The 20,433-nt window shown below is 33.4% G+C and overlaps 2 protein-coding genes and 2 pseudogenes across 3 annotated transcripts; 3 read left to right on the plus strand and 1 right to left on the minus strand.

Moving 5' to 3' along the window:
- Positions 1–524: 524 nt before the first annotated feature.
- LOC146943783 (cation/H(+) antiporter 15-like) lies at positions 525–4,215 on the plus strand. Its single transcript, XM_085742053.1, has 3 exons — positions 525–1,037; positions 1,458–2,453; positions 2,740–4,215. Exons 1-3 carry the CDS (start codon positions 813–815, stop codon positions 4,027–4,029), a joined length of 2,511 nt encoding a protein of 836 aa, XP_085598179.1. The 5' UTR covers positions 525–812; the 3' UTR covers positions 4,030–4,215.
- Positions 4,216–4,731: 516 nt separating this feature from the next.
- On the minus strand, positions 4,732–7,376 carry LOC146943784 (equilibrative nucleotide transporter 3-like). Its single transcript, XM_085742045.1, has 8 exons — positions 7,270–7,376; positions 7,086–7,190; positions 6,664–6,963; positions 6,461–6,566; positions 6,176–6,357; positions 5,543–5,703; positions 5,200–5,458; positions 4,732–5,079 (listed from the first exon to the last, which is right to left on the minus strand). The coding sequence occupies exons 1-8, from the start codon at positions 7,309–7,311 to the stop codon at positions 4,978–4,980; spliced, it is 1,257 nt and encodes a 418-aa protein (XP_085598171.1). The 5' UTR covers positions 7,312–7,376; the 3' UTR covers positions 4,732–4,977.
- A 3,786-nt stretch (positions 7,377–11,162) lies between these two features.
- On the plus strand, positions 11,163–13,349 carry LOC146943785 (protein HYPER-SENSITIVITY-RELATED 4 pseudogene; annotated as a pseudogene). The gene is made up of 3 exons (XR_015027988.1): positions 11,163–11,177; positions 12,049–12,451; positions 12,792–13,349. The product of XR_015027988.1 is annotated as a protein HYPER-SENSITIVITY-RELATED 4 pseudogene (transcript).
- A 1,017-nt stretch (positions 13,350–14,366) lies between these two features.
- Positions 14,367–16,033, plus strand: LOC146943786 (equilibrative nucleotide transporter 3-like; annotated as a pseudogene).
- The last annotated feature ends 4,400 nt before the right edge of the window (positions 16,034–20,433 follow it).

Below are 20,433 nucleotides of genomic sequence, written 5' to 3' on the forward strand. Positions count from 1 at the left end.
GTGATCCATCAATATTAATTTTGAAATAACTTAGGAGGTTTCCACTTGATGAGAATTTCAATTTGAGTGTCACTCAAGAAAGCAGGAGGGTACTGCAAAGTTGAGTATGAATAACATCCACTTAATTACCTAAACTAATCATGAATTACTCAGGGCAAAATGAAATTTTTGAGAAAATTATATCTTTAATTAGAGCTAAATTAATTTAATTAATTTTATGCAATATAATAAAAAACTTCTATGCAATAATATTGTCTTCAGTCGAATATAAACTTGAGCACTTGGAGTCTGAAACCTTTAAAATGTGCATTATGGAAATTTTTTTAATGAGTTAAAAAAATGATAGAAACTTGATCCATCCCCTAAAAAAAATTGATCCAAAAAGCATCATAATATTAAAGAAAAACGCCATTTTTTTTTACCAATGTGGCTAAAGCCCCACATTAAGCATATGTAATGTAACGAGGTAGATTGAATTTCCAAAAATAGAAAGATACAAATAAGGCATTGTGACATTAGAATTTTGTTGTCTCATTCATTTGGGATTTCTGGGGAGGGAGGCATCAAAGTTAACCTGCCTTCTTCCCTTTGATTTTGTTCATCTTTTTTCAGAATTAAGAACACAAACAAGGGGTACCCTTCACCTTCCTTTAATTTGTACCTAGTTTTTTCATAAAACATATTTATAAAGGAAGGGAAGGAAACAAATAATACCCCTTGATCATCATAACAAAAAGTTTTGTGACAACCTTTAATGCTTGTGTTCTTAATTTGATATTATTATTGTAGTTAATTTATTAATTTGGTGCAAAATGGAAAACACAACAATGTTAGCACCGTCTAATGTTTCAGACGTATCGTTAATATGTTATACACCAACAATGACAACAACAAATGGTGTATGGGCAGGAGAAAACCCTTTAAACTATTCTATACCTCTCTTCATTTTGCAAATAACCTTAGTTGTTTTTACCACACGTTTCTTTGTTTTCATCCTCAAACCCTTTCACCAACCTCGTGTCATTGCTGAAATCATGGTAACTTCTTTCCTCTTCCATCTTTTTTTCTTTTATTCCAATTATTACATATGATTTTTAATTTATTTTATTATTATTATTATTATTATTATTACATATTATCATAAAGTACTAAATATATTTATATGCATTAGGTTTTTGTTTTTGATAAGAAAATGTTAGTTAGTATGTTAGAAAATTAGTGGATTATGCTAATTTTCAGGGCTTGAAATCTGAACCTCCGTACTCATTTGGTGTCCCTTAACTGACCGACCGAGCTGTCTGCTGCGTTACGTTTTTTTTATTGTGATACCATGTAGAAGTAGAACAAAAATATGATCAATTGGTCACAATAGTACTGCATGTACTATTTGACTTGTTTATTTGGAATATTTTGTTATAATTTGGTAATTGACTAGAATGGTTGGATGATATTTGCAGGGTGGATTGTTCTTGGGGCCATCAGTGCTTGGTAGACATGAAAATTTTGCAAATATTGTATTTCCACTAAAAAGTGCAATGGTTTTAGAAACAATGGCAAACATAGGTCTGATATACTTTTTGTTCCTAATTGGTTTAGAGATGGACATATCTATTGTGAAACGCACCGGTGCAAAGGCGGTGTCCATTGCAGTTGCTGGTATGATATTGCCCTTTATTGTTGGTTTGGGAGTCTCCTTTGCTTTCACTGATAGAGATGAAAGTGTAAATGACTTCAGCTTTGTTCTCTATCTTGGTATTGTTCTATCTGTCACCTCATTTCCTGTGCTAGCTCGAATGCTTGCCGAGCTCAAACTCATCAACACAGAACTAGGAAAGCTTTCGCTTTCAACTTCCCTCATCAATGATGTGTGTGCTTGGATTTTACTAGCTCTAGCTATTGCTTTATCAGAGAAAAATTCAACAACTTGGGCTTCTGTTTGGGTTGTACTATCAAACCTTTTGTTTGTTTGTTTCTGTTTTCTTGTTGTTAGGCCAGCAATAACTTGGTTGATCAAGAAAACTCCAGAAGGAAAACCTTTTAGTGATTTCCAAATATGCGCTGTACTTGTCGGTGTTATGATCGCAGCTCTCATTACAGATGTTATTGGAACACATTCTATTTTTGGTGCTTTTGTTTATGGATTAGTGATTCCAAATGGACCACTTGGAGCTGCAATAATTGAAAAGCTAGAAGACTTTGTTTCAGGGCTTTTACTCCCTCTTTTTTATGCTATTAGTGGACTTAAGACTAATATTAACTTATTCAATAAAGGTGGTTCGTGGGCATTTGTATTTACAATCGTTCCTCTCGCTTGTTTGGGCAAGATCGTCGGGACTCTTATTATATCAATGCTTTTCGACTTACCAGTGCGCGATGGTATTGTTCTTGGTTTACTTATGAACACCAAAGGTCTTATTGAAATGATTGTGCTCAATATTGGGAGGGAACAAAAGGTACACCAACTCACTTTTAGTATCACAATATATATATTGAGAATAATTTTAGTGAACTATCGCTGTAAAACTTTTTATACTGTCAATCAATCACAATCCATCATTTGTACGACTTTTAAATTAGATATGATGAAATTCAAACCTTTTTAATCATTGAACAGTTATGATCGACTGAAAGTGTAAAAAATCTTTATGCGGCGGTGCATATGAATTGAATCAATATATGTTTCCTTTTTCCTTGTATGAAGTTGGTATATCACATATTCTGATTTTGATATGCTTGCAGGTCTTGGGGGATGAAATTTTCTCAATTATGGTTATTGTAACGCTTATAATGACAGCAATAATTTCACCTATTGTGGCATTAATCTATAGGCCAAGGAAAAGACTCATACCCTATAGAAAGAGAACAGTGCAAAGTTCAAGAGTTGATGCTGAGTTAAGGGTGCTGGTTTGCATTCATGCCCCTAGAAATGTCCCTACAATAGTCAATCTTCTTGAAGCAACACACCCAAATAAAAGATCTCCAATATGTGCTTATGTTCTCCACTTAGTCGAACTCACCGGTAGAGCTTCGGCCATGCTTGTTGTCCATGCCAGTGGACAATCAGGAGGTCCAGCACTCAACAAAACACAAGCACAAACCGAACATATCATCACCGCATTTCAGAATTTAGAGGATCACGTTGGTTACGTCTCGGTTCAACCTTTGACGGCTGTTTCCCCTTACTCTACCATGCATGAAGACATATGCAATTTGGCAGAGGAAAAGAGGGTATCCACCATCATCATTCCCTTCCATAAGCAACAAACAGTTGATGGAGAAATGCAAGAAACAAACCCTGCATTGAGAATGGTGAACCACAACTTATTACAAAGCTCTCCTTGTTCGGTTGGGATTCTTGTCGATAGAGGCCTAAACGGATCCAGTCGGTTAACTGCGAGTCAAGCATCCCATCAGGTGGCTGTGCTGTTCTTCGGTGGACCGGATGATAGGGAAGCATTATCCTATGGATGGAGAATGTCAAGGCATCCAAGAGTCCATCTCACTGTAATGCATTTCATTTCAGGAAAAGGTGTAACTCAATCGGAATTCGACGATGAGCTACTAGACAACCAAAGAAGTACAATTTCAAACAAATTAGATGAGGAATGTATAAATGAGATAAAGATGCTAGCTACATGTGATGTATCAATTAATTACATAGAGAAAATTGTGAATAATGGAGAGCAAACAGTTGCAGCGATAAGAGAAACAAACAATGGTAATGACTTATTCATAGTTGGGAGAGGTCAAGGAGATTCTTCGCCACTAACGGAAGGTTTGACCGATTGGAGTGAATGTCCCGAGTTAGGAGCCATTGGAGATTTGTTAGCTTCTTCAGACTTTGAAACAAGTGCTTCAGTTCTTGTGATGCATCAATATGTTGGACAAGGTCCAGAAGGAGAGGATGTTTTTGTAATGGAAAGACCTTGGCAATCAAGTGATAACTTTAACTCCTTGAGACAAAAACATAGAGGAAGATATGCAGCAATGCCAATGGGGATAGATACTCATTCATCCCAATTTTTATAAACTAGTAGTTCTTATATTATTAAATATTTTTATAATATTGTTTTGATTATTTAGTTATATTTTCATAGTAGTCTTGCAAATACTCTTCTGCAAAACGTTTTATTATTTTGCAGTTTGTAATAACAGGAACATACCAATGATTATTTTAAATTTCAAATCAATAAATTAAAGTGGTCATTTGTGCTATGTATATAATTTATATAGCTACATCAAACATCTTAGACTCAGGGGCGGACCCAATGTTGGGCTAAAGCCACACATCCATTCCCGAAATATTTGCTTTAAAATAAAACACACAACTATATCAAAATACTTATCGCTCGGGTGAAACAAATAAATGCAACACATTTGTTATGGTTTATAAGCTTTTAAAGTTGACTTTGCTCTTGTCGGTAGCAACGGCAAGCGTTGAATGTGTTTTTTTAACTATAAAAGTTGTGAATAGTCAACTATGTAACAAAATGAACGATCATTGGTTAAATGTTAAATGATCGTCTTGTAACTTATATAGAAAGAGAATGTCCTTTTAACAATTAGCAATGATGTTATTTTAGTTTATTTTCAACAAATGGATAGGAGACAATTTTCATTGTAATTGCATTGCATCAAACAATATTATTTCTTATTTTTAATATAGTTTGTATTATTTGTATTATTGTTTCTTTAAAATTTTAACCACATATATACCGAATGTCTAGATCCGCCCCTGCTTAACCTATAGTTTTATTATATCAAGTATCAATCAAGACAAAATTAGCATCCATCCAATTTTAACCACATATATCGAATGTCTAGATCCGCCTCAGCTATAACCTATAGTCTTATTATATCAAGACAAAATTAGCATCCATCCAATTCCTCCCCTAGTCCTTCAAACCGAATCTAAGGGAAAAATGCATATATTTTTTGAATAAGGGGTTGATTTTCTAATTATCTTCATATACTTTCTTACTTTCCAATTTGCCATAACCAACTAAGAGCAACTCCAATAGATACACCACTTAGAAGGCTCAAAGCAAGCAAATTACCCAATGCATTTTGTTCCGGACCCTACAAAACCAAAAACACCACAACTTTGATGAGTGTCATGTATAGTTTCAGAAAATATTTATCTAGCCCAATTGTACTTGAACCTCTATATTGAATATGAGTGTTAAAAAATACATTAACCTTGTATCCTTTAGGTACCACTGTGTATACACAAACAGCAAGATAACCATTGGTTAGTCCCAAGTAAGATACAAGTAGGATCATCCAACCTTGATCACCATATTTTGCTGTGAAGTAAAATGCTGGGATCAACAAGAATCTAGAAAGAGTAGCAACCAATAATCCCTTTCTAGATTCCAACTTCAGGAATTTGATGAGGGGAATATATGATGCTATTAGATCCATAACATTGTACACTGTCATCAAAACAAGTGGATACCTAAACATATTCACCAAATGTTTTTGTCAAAATCCACTTTGGAAGTTGGATGCATCAAAACATATGGAATTGATAAATACTTACCATGTTCCTAGCTTGTGTTGTCCAGTATCTTCATACAAGAATCCAGGCATTATAGACAAGGTTAACACATATATCATAACTACGTCAAAAACATAATCAATGTTCTGAAGAAATAGTTTTTTATGGCTTAACAATTCTTGTTGATTAGCAACAACTCCAACCTATATATTCAAAAGTCCAGAAGCTTTTAGCATATTAAAAGTACATATTTGGCTTAACATATACGCATAATTTTGAAGCAATGTTGGTGTAAAACAATTCATGTTATCAACTAAACATTGATAATCATTTTATGTGTGATCAACTTTTAGGGTAGTTATGATTGCAGTCAAATATTTTTAAAAAGAGTAATGATATTTTGACATCCATTTGATGACAACTTTGTTGACAACCTTGTTTTTCTCACTTCTTATTGGTCAAAAACAATGGAGAGAGAAAAAGGAAGAGAGATGATAACAACTTCATGTGAGTATGAGAGATAAAGCTGTCCAAAAGTTGTCAAAAAGTGGTTGTCAAAATATCATTTCTCTTTTAAAAATATGAATACTTGATAGTGTAAATAATATTTACATCGACAATGCGTCTCGATTATATATAATAAATTTAACATAAGTTGAAGTTACAATAAATTACCTTCTGGTTTGTCTCAACATTTTGAAATATGTCAGTTGCAATTGGACCATCTGAAATTGTTTTTGCTCCTTCTAACGCTGCCTTTGAACGGTAGTATTTTACAATGGACAACTTTGAAAAGTAAATTGCATACAAGATAATGCTCAATAGCTCAAAGAGTGTAGAGATGCCTAAGCTTAACACTGCAAAGTAAAATGAGGAGTAATAAAGTTTATATTCCATAAGTCAAAAACTTCACAAAACTCAAAAATTGGTGCATAAGTGAATAAATAGAGAATAACATACAAGCCCCTTTGCGAAGGCCGTTGCCAGATTTCTCAAAATAATATTTTGTGAAAAGTCTCAATCCACAAGCTACAACTCCAGAGGCTGTTATGCCACCAATAAAGGCCTGCACAGCATCATTTTTGTGGAGGTTTCATCTACCTTATAAAATAATTTCCACAATAGAAACAAGAAAAAATATATACTTTATTAGGAAGACCGACCTGAATGAACTCAGGACACATAAAAGCAAGTTCTCCAGAAACGCCGCCTTGAACAACAGCATGTGCAATTCCAAAACAAGCAAAAATTGCGCATAATCCAATGAAAGTTCCAATTCCCCCTTTCCCTGATGTTGCTAGATCCAAAACAATGACCAACAAAGAGAAAGCAAAGAAAAGCGTATATCCACATAAGTTCCGCAACCTTGTATCGATCCTTGACTCGTAGTGAGCCAATATCAATGTTGTTATAAGTGCAAATGGCTGATAACTGATTGTGAATGCTCGCATAGGATGGTATTTCTTCAAAAACGGAGTATTTTATTAGAAAAATAACCTCATACATAATCACATGATATATAATTTCATTTCATAGTAGATGAATGAAGAATGGTTCATAGTTTTTGAAATCAAGAGATTCTTACAGGGAACACTTGGTAGTAGTAATCTCCCATTGTCCACATGTTGTTTAGTGCAATGAGGGACCCAGCTCCAAGAATGAAACATATAAATTTTGCTCGGAATTTCCCCTGCTAGTAGCAAAATGCTTGAAGTTATTTTATGCAAAAGAAAATCTAATGATGAAAAGGAAAATGATTTATACTATACCTCCATTTTTTCTGGTGCCACACTTTCATTAGAAATACCCATACTAATGACCTGTCACAACAAGAATGAATTAAAAAATAACGCCATAATGTTTGATTTTAGAAGGGTGGGAGAACTAACAAATTGTATATAAATAAAGAAGATTGGAGGAAATAATTAGAACAAAACAAAACATAAGGATTGTTATTGACCAAGCAAGGAAACAACTCATATAAACTTAAACCTACTATTCCATGTCAATTATCTAATAAATGGAAAAAGAAAAGCACTGGCAAGATTGAATAAAACAACAAAGATTCAAATGTGTTATACTACTCTTTCTGGTTTCACTCAGTACGAGTACTTTTTAAACTAATTTATATTTTTTTGATTTTGCAGACAATTTTCAAATCACACTTGAAGCATTAGAACTTTTTTTTTTTGAAACACCGTATATAATACAAGGACCACGCTCGCACATGTTGTACAAGAGGGAAAAAAAAAGAGAACCATTACAAAGGCACAATAAATATGCGGCTACAAACCCAAAAGAGAGCAAAAACCACAAAGACCCCAACTCCCGAACCGCCTCCATCAAATTATTAAGTAAGTTCACCTCCCACTCAAAAAGTGGTCTACGCCACGAAAAAGACCGAACTCCACTTCCTTCAATCATCCCGCACAAGTTGGCCACCTTCGCTTCTTTTTGAGTAGAAATGGAAAAAAGGTGTGGGAAAGACATGCAAAGAGGTACATCACCCACCCAAGTATCCTTCCAAAAACTCGTATTACCTCCATTTCACACCTTTCTCACCAATTATTATTAAACCACCTTACTCCCACGCCTTCTTCAATTGTTACTATATCCTTCCACCACCTCGATACAAACCCTGACCACTCATCCACACTCACCTCAAACAACCCTCTCACCCGATTTCCATACTTTGAGACAAGAACTTCTTTCTAAAGTAATTTTTCACATTGTATCAACCTCCATCCCCATTTAACCAAGAGACTTAAAGTCATTGCCTTTACATGACTTTACATCCCTAACACCTAAGCCCCCAATATTTCGTGGTTGACACACTAATCTCCATTTAATCCAACTAATCTTCCCCCCCCCCCCCCACAAAGAAATTCTTGTTGGATTCTAACTATCCTCTTCAAAACCTTCACAACCTTCATATATGATAAATAAAAAATAGGATTTTAATTCAATACAGAATTTAAGAGGACAATTCGGTCACCAAGGCTCACATACATATTGCCCCAACAACTCAATTTTCAACTCAACGTTTCCAACAAAGGCTCCAAAGTTGATAGCTTCCTCGAATTTACTCCCACTAGTAACCCCAAATAATTAAAAGGGATAGTTCCCTCATAACAATTCAAAAAATCACACACTCTTTCTATAAAGTCCCTTCCACATTCACACCTATCAAACAACTTTTAAAGAAATTTTCTTTAAATCTGGATGCCATCTCTATGCCTCTTAACAACGCCTTAAGCGTCCATAGATTTTCTATGGATTCCTCTCCTATAAAAAGTGTATCATAGGCATATTGGAGATGCGAAATTACTACCTCATCACTTCCCACCACAAAACCCTTGAACATATTTAAATTCGCCGCATTCCTCATCAAACCACCAAAACCCTCCGCCACCAAAAGAAACAAGAATGGTGCTAATGGGTCACCTTACTTTAGGCCTTGTTGAATACTAATTTCATCCATTGGATTCCCATTTACAAGTATAAACATATTACCTCTGAACACACGAGTCTTCATCCACTCCACCTACTTATTACAAAAACCCACCCTTCTCAACATATACCACTTAGTCATAAGCTTTTTCAAAATCTACCTTTAAAATCAAGCATAAATTAAAACATAAATTTTGCATAATCATCTCCAATTTTGTTTCTTGAATTGCCATGAAGGCATGAACTCAACCTTGTTATGAAATACCAACTCCTTAATCTTGTTTTTCTTCAATCTCCCCCCTAAACCTCTAACATTAAAGGAGGATACAATCATTGATCAACGACTACTTTCTCCCTTTGAATTTTATTACCTACATCCACCCTTTCCATTACCACAAATCTATCCTTAATTGGCCCTTCTGGCCCCGTAAAAGAGATACCATCCTTTTTTTGTTGCCTAAAAATTCTTGCCGCATCTAGCTCTTGTTGTAAGTACGATCGTTTAGAAAACTCAAAGATTCCAGAACAACCGAACGATTGTCCTCCATCATGGAGCCAATGCCGACCATCTACCTCATTACTCAAAGAAAGATCATCGGGAGAATCTGCTATACTCTATACCCCCTTACTAGCCATGCTGTTTCTTCCCACACGCTCCTCATTCACAGATTTTGCCAAGCGGACAAATTTTGGTATGTATGTGTGTGAAATTGTATACAAAAATGTAGAATCCATGAACATGAAAGTAAAAGCATAAAGTGAAGAAAAAGAAAGAAATGATGATAATAAAAAATAACAATGTAGAAAAGGCTTGAACCGTAAAAAGTAGTGAAGGGATAGAGAGATTTGTGGGATGATTCTGTGTTGATGGTCTTCCTCAACTTCTTTTTGTTGCTCATGGATCAAAAATTAGGTTAGATATTCTCAGACGTCAGAGTAGGGAAAAGTCAGTACTATGGAGGTTGTTATCCGACTATACCGAAGTGAAAGGAGATGCAATCAAATTTGTTGCTCAAAAAAAAAAGGGAACCGTTACTAACTTATCATAACATAATACTTGTTACAAGTTGGTCAAACCAATAAATATTGAGATCTTGGAAATGATTTATATAGATCATCATGTACATTAGTATTATTATAAATTAGAATTGAAATATGATACAATATATATTCAAATTCCCTAAAAACTCATGTTGATTATCAAAAGAGAGGTTAATCTAATTGATCTATTAGTTCTCTAAACCACCTTGCCACACTATGTTTCTATCTCTATCTCTATCTCTATCTCTATATCTCTGTAACAAACAAATGTCTTGCATCACATTAGAAATATACATGTCACTTTTACATTGTCAAATTCATTTAATGTTTATCATTCAATCAAAATAGATCATGACTCGTCTATTTTTCAGCAACCAATCAAAAAATGGACGATCCAATCAAAATTGGTCGTGACTCATTTGTTAATTAATGTAAGATTTTTTTTCCCTATATATATATATATAGACAATTAGTTTTTCATCATATTCATCTTCCTCTTCCTCCCCTAAAAAAAATGTATTTGTGTGTTTTTAAAAGCGTGAGAGTTTAATCCTTTGATGGTAGAGTATGAACATGATTTTTTTTATTTGTATCTAACTTTTGAAGCTACTTCTTCAAAGTTCCATCAGAGAGCATGTGTCTTCATTCTATGATATCAAAGTTTTCATTTTAGCAATATAGTTTAGAGTCGGGGCAAAATTTGTAGTCAATATGTTAGAGTTTATATACCTCATGTTGATTAGGTATGACAATTAGCAATTAAATGCTATTGTCTGATTAAGAGCTTAAATAAATGATATCTCCTAAGTCATAGAAGACTCTTATTGACATTCAATTTTATTATGTCACTTTCACCATACAATAATTTCAGCCATTAGTTTGAATTATTTTGAATTCAAATTCAAATTCTTAAACTCTAATTCATAGAAACAGAGTGTGGCAAGTTTGTTTGGAGAGAGTGGAGATTTTTCATGTTACAGACAAAATAAAGGAAAACAATTTTTTATGTGAAAAATAACAATTATATTAACCACGTAAAAAAAAGTAGAGCGCTGCTATATACAACAAAAACATATTTCGAGAATTTCACGACAAAAAATCTTCCCAAACTCTCGCGAATGACGTGGAAGTCGTGGACTCCTCTCAGGTGAAGTAGTCGTGGAAGTCATAGATGGAGGAGGATGAGGTAAATCTGTGTTTACGCATTAATTTGGAGAAATTTCATTTGCTAAGTTACAATCACACTCGAGAGAGAAACGGAAAATGTTGGACACGTCATTCGCGAGAGTTCGGGATGATTTTTTTGCGACATTTAGCATTATTCAAAAAAGTATATATTAAACTAACCAGCTTTTGTTTTCTTGAAACTGAGCAGATTTTAGTCTACTTGCTAAGTGATGTGTTTCCTTGCAAAGAGAGAATTGGTAGAACGTATAACGTATATGATTTTTATAAATCATTTCCAAGATCCCAATATTTATAGCATATAATTTGATTTTCAACAATACTCCTATTAAATAAATTAATCTTCCTGCACCAAAAAAATACATTTCCTTTTATAAATATTCCATTACGTGGAATATTTTTTATTTGATGGATCCAAACCTTTTTTTTCTTTATATACTTTCCAATTTTGTTTGCTCGAGTCTTTAGTACATAATTACTTTCCATTCATTAAATGCTTTCACACCTTTTTTATTTTTCTTTCCAATTTTTACATGTGTCACAGTTTTTATTTTGAAAACTCTAAATGGAGTTTAGTCAGAGACAAATGAATGAGGTCGCATATACTCTTGCTAGATAGACCTTATTCTTAGCTGGTCTTCATATCTTTAATGATGTACCTCTTTGAATTTTGACAATGATTAATAATGAAAAGCTATAAGTTATTTTCCCTATAAAAAAAAAAAAAACTTCCTACAGTAGCGTGTTTGGATTTCCATTGTGCAAGATTTTCTCGCATTTCAAATTCAAATGGTTATATTGGGTTAGGATCCTCTCCATTTGACAAAATAAATGGAGTATACAATTTGAAAAGAGATAGATACACAAAATAGTTAGTGGGTCCTACTAATTTTTATTTTTCATATGGTTGCTGGTCTCGTGATGTCAAGTTTAATCATCCAATGAGTTTCAACACTCTTGCAATTGACGAAGGGCTTCAAAGGGATATTATGAATGATTTGGACAAATTTGTGGGAAAGTTTGGAAACGCGGTTACTTGTTGTGTGGCCCTCCTGGTACTGGAAAGTCTAGCTTGATTGCAGCCATGGCTAACTATCTCAACTATGATATCTATGATTTAGATCTCACTGATGTACCAGATAATAAGCGCTTGAAGCAACTTATTCTTGACATGTCCAATCGTTCTATACTTGTGATAGAGGAAATATTGATTGCACCGTAAATTTGCAAAACCGAGAAGAGGATGAAGAAGTTGTTGATAATGGATACAATAAGGTATGTATTTCTCTATGAAACTATGGTTCATGTTTGATTTTCTTTCTTACAAAATTATGATTCTTGTTTGATTTTCTTTCATACCAAAATGCCAAAGGTATGCATAAAACTAGAAATGATTTAGAATAATTTGATATAATGAATCTACTTTTATGAGATTCAACTCACCTTAACTTTTATGTATAATGAAATTACTGCAAGGTTGCATCTATGCCGATTGCCGAGAGACCACTTGAATGAAATTCTATGATATTATTTTGTTCATGTCAAATATTTGTTAGAAAATAGTTATAATGATAACATAATTTTAAACTAATGTTTGTTGATAATTTTTCTACAGATGACACTTTCAGGACTATTGAATTGCAGTAGATGGTCTTTGGTCATGCTGTGGAGAGGAACACATTATTGTTTTCACAACAAATCACAAAGACAGGCTTGATCCTGCTTTGTTAAGGCCTGGTAGAATGGATACAAGCAAATTCACTTGTCATATTGCAACTTTTCTGCTTTTAAGCAATTGGTTATTAAATACCTTTGCATTACTGAACATGAACTCTTTGAAAAGTTCAAGTTACTCCGGCTGAAATTGCAGAAGAGCTAACAAAGGATTGTGATGCTACAGAATGCCTACAAGACCTTATCAAATTCCTCCAAGCCAAGAAAATGATCAAGGAAGAGATAAAGAATGAAGAAAATATCCAATGACCTCTTGTGTTATTTTGTATGTTGCTTTGTCTACAATGACCTCTTGTGAGTAGGCATCCTTTATCTTGGCGTTGTGGAAAGAATCACAATGCTAGACTTTTCATAAATCCTAATTCTTTCTTGTTGCTATGATCTTCAAAGAATTCTTATTTTATCCTATCGTTTTAAGTAAGAATTGTAGATATGATCATTTGATCTTAGTTATAAAATGTGACATTTGATACAATCAAAATATGAGCAAATAATCACATTAGTTTGCCTCGTCTTTAGAACTATGATTTTCATAGCAAACAAAGATAATTGGGATGGGAGCTTCTATCATTGTGTCGGAAGTCACAATCCTAAGATGTTTTTATATCATTGTTAAAATCTCTACCAAAATCAACCAATCAAAAACCTATTCTTTTTAGCTAATGAATTTAGAAAAAGGATTTGGTAATCAACAAAAATCTACGTGGGATTGATTCTTTTTATTACGCAGTAGAAACCGTGCATTTGTGGTCTGTCATGGTGACATACTGACATCCCCATAATTTATGTCTTCTCCATAATTTATGTCTTCCCCATAACTACAAGGAGGAGTGGGAATTGATGCACTTTAAAAACAACTAGATGTTTCAATATGGAACTACCAAAAAAGGACAAGTGCAAACTTGTGTACCATTGGCTTTTTTTAGTGTCATTAAAAAGTGTGGGAGTGTGTTATTAAAATAAGCTGCAAGAGCGTGCGCGAGCGCTTCTCTCTCTCTCTCTCTCTCTCTCTCTCTCTCTCTCTCTCTCTCTATATATATATATATATATATATGAGTTTTGCTAGAAGACACCTTTTATGAAGGTGTCTTTTAGCAAGTTATTCTATGAACATTTCCTAAAAGACACCTTCATAGGTGGCTTTCTAGCAAAACCCTATATATATATATATATATATATATATATATATATATATATATATATATATTAATAAATCTATTGTGTTTGGAATTAAATATAAAAATCTAATGAACAATAAATCTCGAAAAAAGAACAACTTAATGTGTTACTAATCAACAGTGCCTTCAGAACCATGGTTTGCATGGTAAATGAAAATAATATCATTTGGTCCACTCTTAAGCACCACCTTATCACTACTTCCTAACACTATATTGGTTTATGCGCAATTTCTGCTAGTTTTGGAGTTGCAGATGATCTTGTCCAAAGAGGCATGGTCTGAGACATGTCTCTCATGTGTCCTGAGTTCATCCAAGTTGGTCTTCCCCTAACTTTTTATATTGTCTCAATAATAATATGTGAACATCTTACTGTAGTTCTTTTTGTTTCATTTTTTTTTCTTTTGAAATAATAGTATTGTTGACAATATCATGCCATTTTAATTTTCTGCAGTCATTCCTAGCTGGTTTAGTCGCCTCAGGAGTTCTAACGTCTTGTTTGAGATTTCTCACCAAAGTGGCTTTTGAGGAATTGGATGACGGACTTCGAAAAGGGGCATGTATGTTACCCTTTTGCATATATGATTGACTTAATATTCACCAATAATATTTTTATTTCATTTTGCAGTGCTATTCTTTGGAATCTTTACCTTCTTTGAGTTGTTGTGCATTATTCTCTATGCAATCTACTTTGCTAAGTTGTCTGTTGTAAAGTATTATCATTCTAAAGCATCCTCGGAAGGATCAAAAACTGTTTCAGCTTAGTTGACAGCTGATGGGATACAAAATGAGATAAACCAGCAAGTAGTGTAACTTGTGCTAAACTTATTATACTTGTCCATTGTAAATAATCAAGGCATGCAGACCCGCACGCACATGCACGCACACAAACAATCACTTTATACAAAACACAATTCATATTAAGCACATGACACTCAAAATCTCAAGGTCAACCCAACTTCAAAAATCTTACTGTAAAAATGTCATACATATTCCAACTTATGCATTGTAATTTGAAATTGATTATGAAACATAAAGGAAGTTATCGGTCTAACATGTTTTTTCTATAAAGATACAATCATCCGCGATTACTCACCATCGTTTATCTACCATTTTGGCACGTGACATTGATAATATTTACGCACAATGAGTCACATGTCAGTGCTACGAATTGGATCATAACTGAATACACTTAGTATACTTCATGAAGTACTTACCAATAACCTAAAAGATTTAGGAACTATTTCAGGTTGGATTCGATGATAAACAACATGAATGGATAGGCAATAAGCAACTATTCCTTCAGAACATTGATTATTCAACTGGTTTATTTATGATATACATGCTAACCCTATCAATTGTCCCTGGATTCTTGTATGAAAATACTGGATCACATCAGCTAGAAAAATGGTTAATTCATTATCATATTCCCCTAATATTTTGCTTTGATAATCCATGTGATTTTATTACATGATGACAAATTTGGTAGTTCTTTTTAGATATGCGCTAGTTTTGATTGCAGTGTTTAATGTCTCGGATTTAATATCCAGATATATTCCCCTCCTCAAATTCATGAAGTTGGAGTCAAGAAAGTGTTTACTCGCTGCAATTCTTTCTAGACACTACTGTTCCCAACATTTTACTTCACAACAAATGGCTATCTCACTGTTTGTGTGCTAACAGTTGCACCAAAAGGTTACAAGGTAAATATGTTATGAATCAATTTTAATCTACATATTCATGAATTATTTGTGCTGTATAAACCGTGTACATCAATTGGTTTTAATTTTTAATTATTGGTCAAAGGTTTATTATAGTTTTGTTACTTTTGTAGGTTCCTGAGCATAATGCACAAGGTAATATTCTTGTGTTGTTTCTTGTGTGTGGCATATTTGTTGGGGATGCTCTTGATTGGTTGTGGCTCATAGGAAAATCACAAGGATTCTGAAATGAAACAAATAATGTGTGTATGTAAATGTAATATTTGAATTTCAGGCAGTTTATCTTTGATTAAGCATGTATTAAAATAACTTTGTGCTTCCAATATGAGCCAATTATGAACTACATGTTGCAGCATGTTTCAAGAAGTTTATCTCTATAAATAGAGATATTATAGAGATATCATGAGCAAATTATGAAACTATTTGAAAATTTGAAACTTAAGTCTATATAAAATACTTGTTGCAGCACATGGGATAACAGCTTAAAGAGATTAAGAGTCTCCTAAATCAATTTTTTTTTAGTAAAGGTGTAACATCTAGGAAGACATCTGGTACTAGAGACCAAGATAAATTTTCATAATTATCTTATAATTATGAAAGTTTATCTTGGTCTCTAGTACCAGACATCTTCCTAGATGTTACAAAAGGACAGCTATTAAAATAGTTATGAACATAAATTTTGTGTGACAGCTAGACCTAGCAACATCAGGGAAAGGGGTAATCAGACACTACATTGGTTTATGTGCACTTTCTGCTTGTTTTGGAGTTGCATATGCTCTTATGTGTCCCGAGTTCATCCATGTTTGTCTTCCCCTAAATTTTTTATTTCACTTTATTTCTTGAAATAATAGTATTGTTGACCATATGATGCCATTTTAATTTTCTGCAGTAATTCCTGGCTGATTTAGCCGCCTCAGGAGTTCTAACGTCTTGTTTATGATTTCTCACAAAATTAGCTTTTGAAAAATCGGATGACGGACTTCGGAAAGGGGATTGTATGTTACCCTTTTGCACTAGTGGACATATAAACCAAAATCAATTTTATTCACAAAAACTTATTTCAATTCTAAAAGTTCTATGTTGCATATATGATAGACTTAATATTCACCAATAAATTTTTTATTTTGCAGTGCTATTCTTTGGAATCTTTACCTTCTTTGAGTTGTTGTGCATTGTTCTCTATGCAATCTACTTCGCCAAGTTGTCCATCGCCAAGTTGTCCATTGTAATGTATTATCATTTAAAGGCAGCCTCGGAAGGATCAAAAACCGTTTCAGCTTATTTGACAGCTGATGGGATTCAAAATGAGATAAACTAGCAAGTAGTGTAACTTGTGCTAAACTTATTATAGTTGTCCATTGTAAATAATTAAGGCACGCACACACGCACGCACGTGCACGCACACACACAATCACTTTATACGAAACACGATTCATGTTAAGCACATGACACTCAAAATCTCAAGGTCAACCCAACTTCAAAAATCTTACTGTAAAAATGTCATACATATTTCAACTTATGTATTGTAATTTGAAATTGATTATGAAACATAAACGAAGATATCGGTCTAACATGTTTTTTCTATAGAGATACCTCATCCACGATTACTCACCATCAATTATCTACCATTTTCGCACGTGACATTGATAATATTTACGCACAATGAGTCACGGGTCAACGCTAGGAATTGGATTATAATTGAATACACTTGTTTTTTTTTTCTTTTTCGTTTTCACTTTGTTAGTTCTTGTTGTAACCACAACTTCTTCAATTCAGTATTTTCTTCTTGTTTGTTATTATTGTTGTAAGTGCAACTTTCTTTTGTGTGACATGTGGATTTAGCAACATCAAGGAAAGGGGGAATTGGAAAATATATTGGTTTATGCGTACTTTTTGCTAGTTTTGGAGTTGTAGATGCTCTTGTGCAATACGGTATGGTTGAAGACATGTCTCTTATGTGTCCTGAGTTCATTCAGGTTGGTTTCTGTTCCCCAAAATTTTTATATTACATAATAAAAGTGTGAAAATTGTTTTACTTACATAATTATATATTGTCTTGAAATAATAGTATTGTAAACCCAATCATACCAGTTTAATGCATAGAAAGAATTAAATGAGGAGGTTATTATTCAAAAAAGAAGAAGAGAGGCTGTGTCAATCTTCAGCAAAGTCAATAGAATAATAAGGATTCATAAAAAATAAAAAAATAAAAAGAGCAATAACGGTAAACCTCTCTCTTCTTTTATTTTTATTTGTTTGGTACAAGGACAAACCTCTCTTATATATAAGATTTATTTATTTTTGTTTAGATGTTTTTGTTTAGATGCATTTTTTATCTTCCTATTTAATTGAAACATAATTTTAGTCCCTCTTCTTATAAATTTAATTTTTATCTTTCTGTTTTATACATTATTGCAATTTGGTCCTAATCTAGTTATTTTACCCAAAATTGGGGTTTTTCTTCAGAAATGGTATATTTTTTGAGTCCAGGTATGCTCCATTTACTTTTGCTCAATTTACCCCATTTACCTTTATGGATGTGTGACATGTGGCAAAATAATATCTAATGGTTGAAATTAAAAAGCTAATGGTAAGTTATAAAACAAAACCCCTAGACTAGCACTCTTCACTTTCATCTTCAATCTTCAATTAACAACATGTCGTCCAACCCCTTCCTGCACACAACCTGTCGCCGCTGCCAATTAATCAATCGCCGCCGCCAATTACTCCATTGCCGCCTACCACATCTCTTGCTCTCATCGTCGCTCACTGCTGTCGAACTGCCGCGTTTTGGTGTTAATGAGAAACAAAGCTGGCTGAGTTTGGGAATTGCCAAAAGAGTAGTTTTCAAAATCAGTCTCTGGTTTCCTTTAATTCATTACATCTGCATATGTGTGGAAATTAAATATTTAGGAAATGGGTTCTGGAGAATAGCGGTGGTGCAAATGGGTTCAGGGAGAAGGATATGAGAGATCCATATTAATCACATGTGTGTTTCTTTATTTTTGCCTTTTTAATTTCAGCCATTAGATATTGTTTTGCCACATGTCACACATCCTTAAAGGTAAATGGGTAAATTGAGCAAAGGTAAATGGAGCATACCTGGACTCATATTTTTTGCCCTTATTTTGAATTTGAATGGAAAATTCTAAAACTTATCACTTTGGGATAAAAAAAAATCACCACTTTTTGGCCTGAAAATCACATCTTTTTGGTCAAAAATCTGAGCTATTATTAAAATTGCAATAATGTGTGAAATTTGGAGACCAAAAAATTAAATTTTAAAATGGAATTATTCCATTTTAGATAAAATAGGGTACTGACAATATATTTAACTTTTTTTATACTCCCTCCGTTTCAAAATGAGTGTCGTTTTAGGTGTTTACACACATATTAAGAAATGCAATGATTAAGAGAAAGAGAATGATTATTTTACCAAATTATCCTTATTAACTATTGGTTAGTTTTAAAAGTAATACTTTGGAAGTAGTGTGCAGAGTATTAATTGGAGGGTACAATTGAAAAGAAAAAGTTATTATTGCATTGGAAACTAAAAGCGACACTCATTTTGAAACAAATTTTTTTGGCTAAAGCGACACTCATTTTGAAACGGAGGGAGTATAATTTTTTTTTATGACAGGTGAAACTAATGATCTCTTAGTAAAAAATGTCATTGGATATCTATAAATCCTTCAACCGGTAAAAATACCGAAATTGCAAGTCCTTCAATAATTATTTGTTATTTCGTTTATGTAAAAAAAAAAATGGATAAACTATCTTTGTTTGACTTGTACAGCTAGTACGATTCTCATTACGATTCACACATCAACTTGAATCTACACTTCCTAGCTTTGATAATACTTTTTTGGCTTAATAATCTACACTTCCTAGCTTTGATAATACTTTTTTGGCTTAATAGCAGTTTTAGCCCCTAACTTTTTCAAAGTTGTTATTTTGTCCCCTAAGAATAAAACTATAAAACCGCCCCTTAAGTTTTGCACCTGTGGCAGTTTTGGCCCCCAAGGCCAATTTTGACTCGGTCTACGCTGACGTGGCACCCTAAGTGAGGTGCCACGTGTTATTTTTTTTTATTTTGTGTTTACCTTGGGGGTCAAAACTGCTACAGTTGCAAAACTTAAGGGGCGGTTTTGTAGTTTTTTTCTTAGAGGGCCAAAATCGCAACTTCGTGAAAGTTAAGGGGCTAAAACTGCTATTAAGCCTATTTTTTTTATCATTATAGTAGTATATTTATCTTTGGTAACATCCAAAATATGGAAATAAAAAAGAGATAGGAAACAAAGGTTTTATAATCGATATGTGTGTGTGTATATTTTGGAACACAAATTACGTTTTCTTCTTTGTTTCTTATTCAACTTGACCTCTAAATAGGAACTGTTCTTTTATACTTTATATTAGATGCTTCAGTTTAAATAAATGAAAGGGCCAAACAAAACATGCCAACATGCACATGCAACTTCATCTATTACTATATTAGATAGTCATGCATGACATAAGGTGATGTGGTGATGTTTTTGGCATTGCTATAATGATAAGAATGGAGTCAAAGCCTATAGCCCCACTATGGTTGTCACGTGTATAATTTAAATACAACAATTACACAAGAATC

This window comes from Medicago sativa, chromosome 2, assembly GCF_051527215.1.
Source record: "Medicago sativa cultivar Bolivia chromosome 2, Bolivia_mono, whole genome shotgun sequence".
Classification (NCBI taxonomy): Eukaryota; Viridiplantae; Streptophyta; class Magnoliopsida; order Fabales; family Fabaceae; genus Medicago; species Medicago sativa.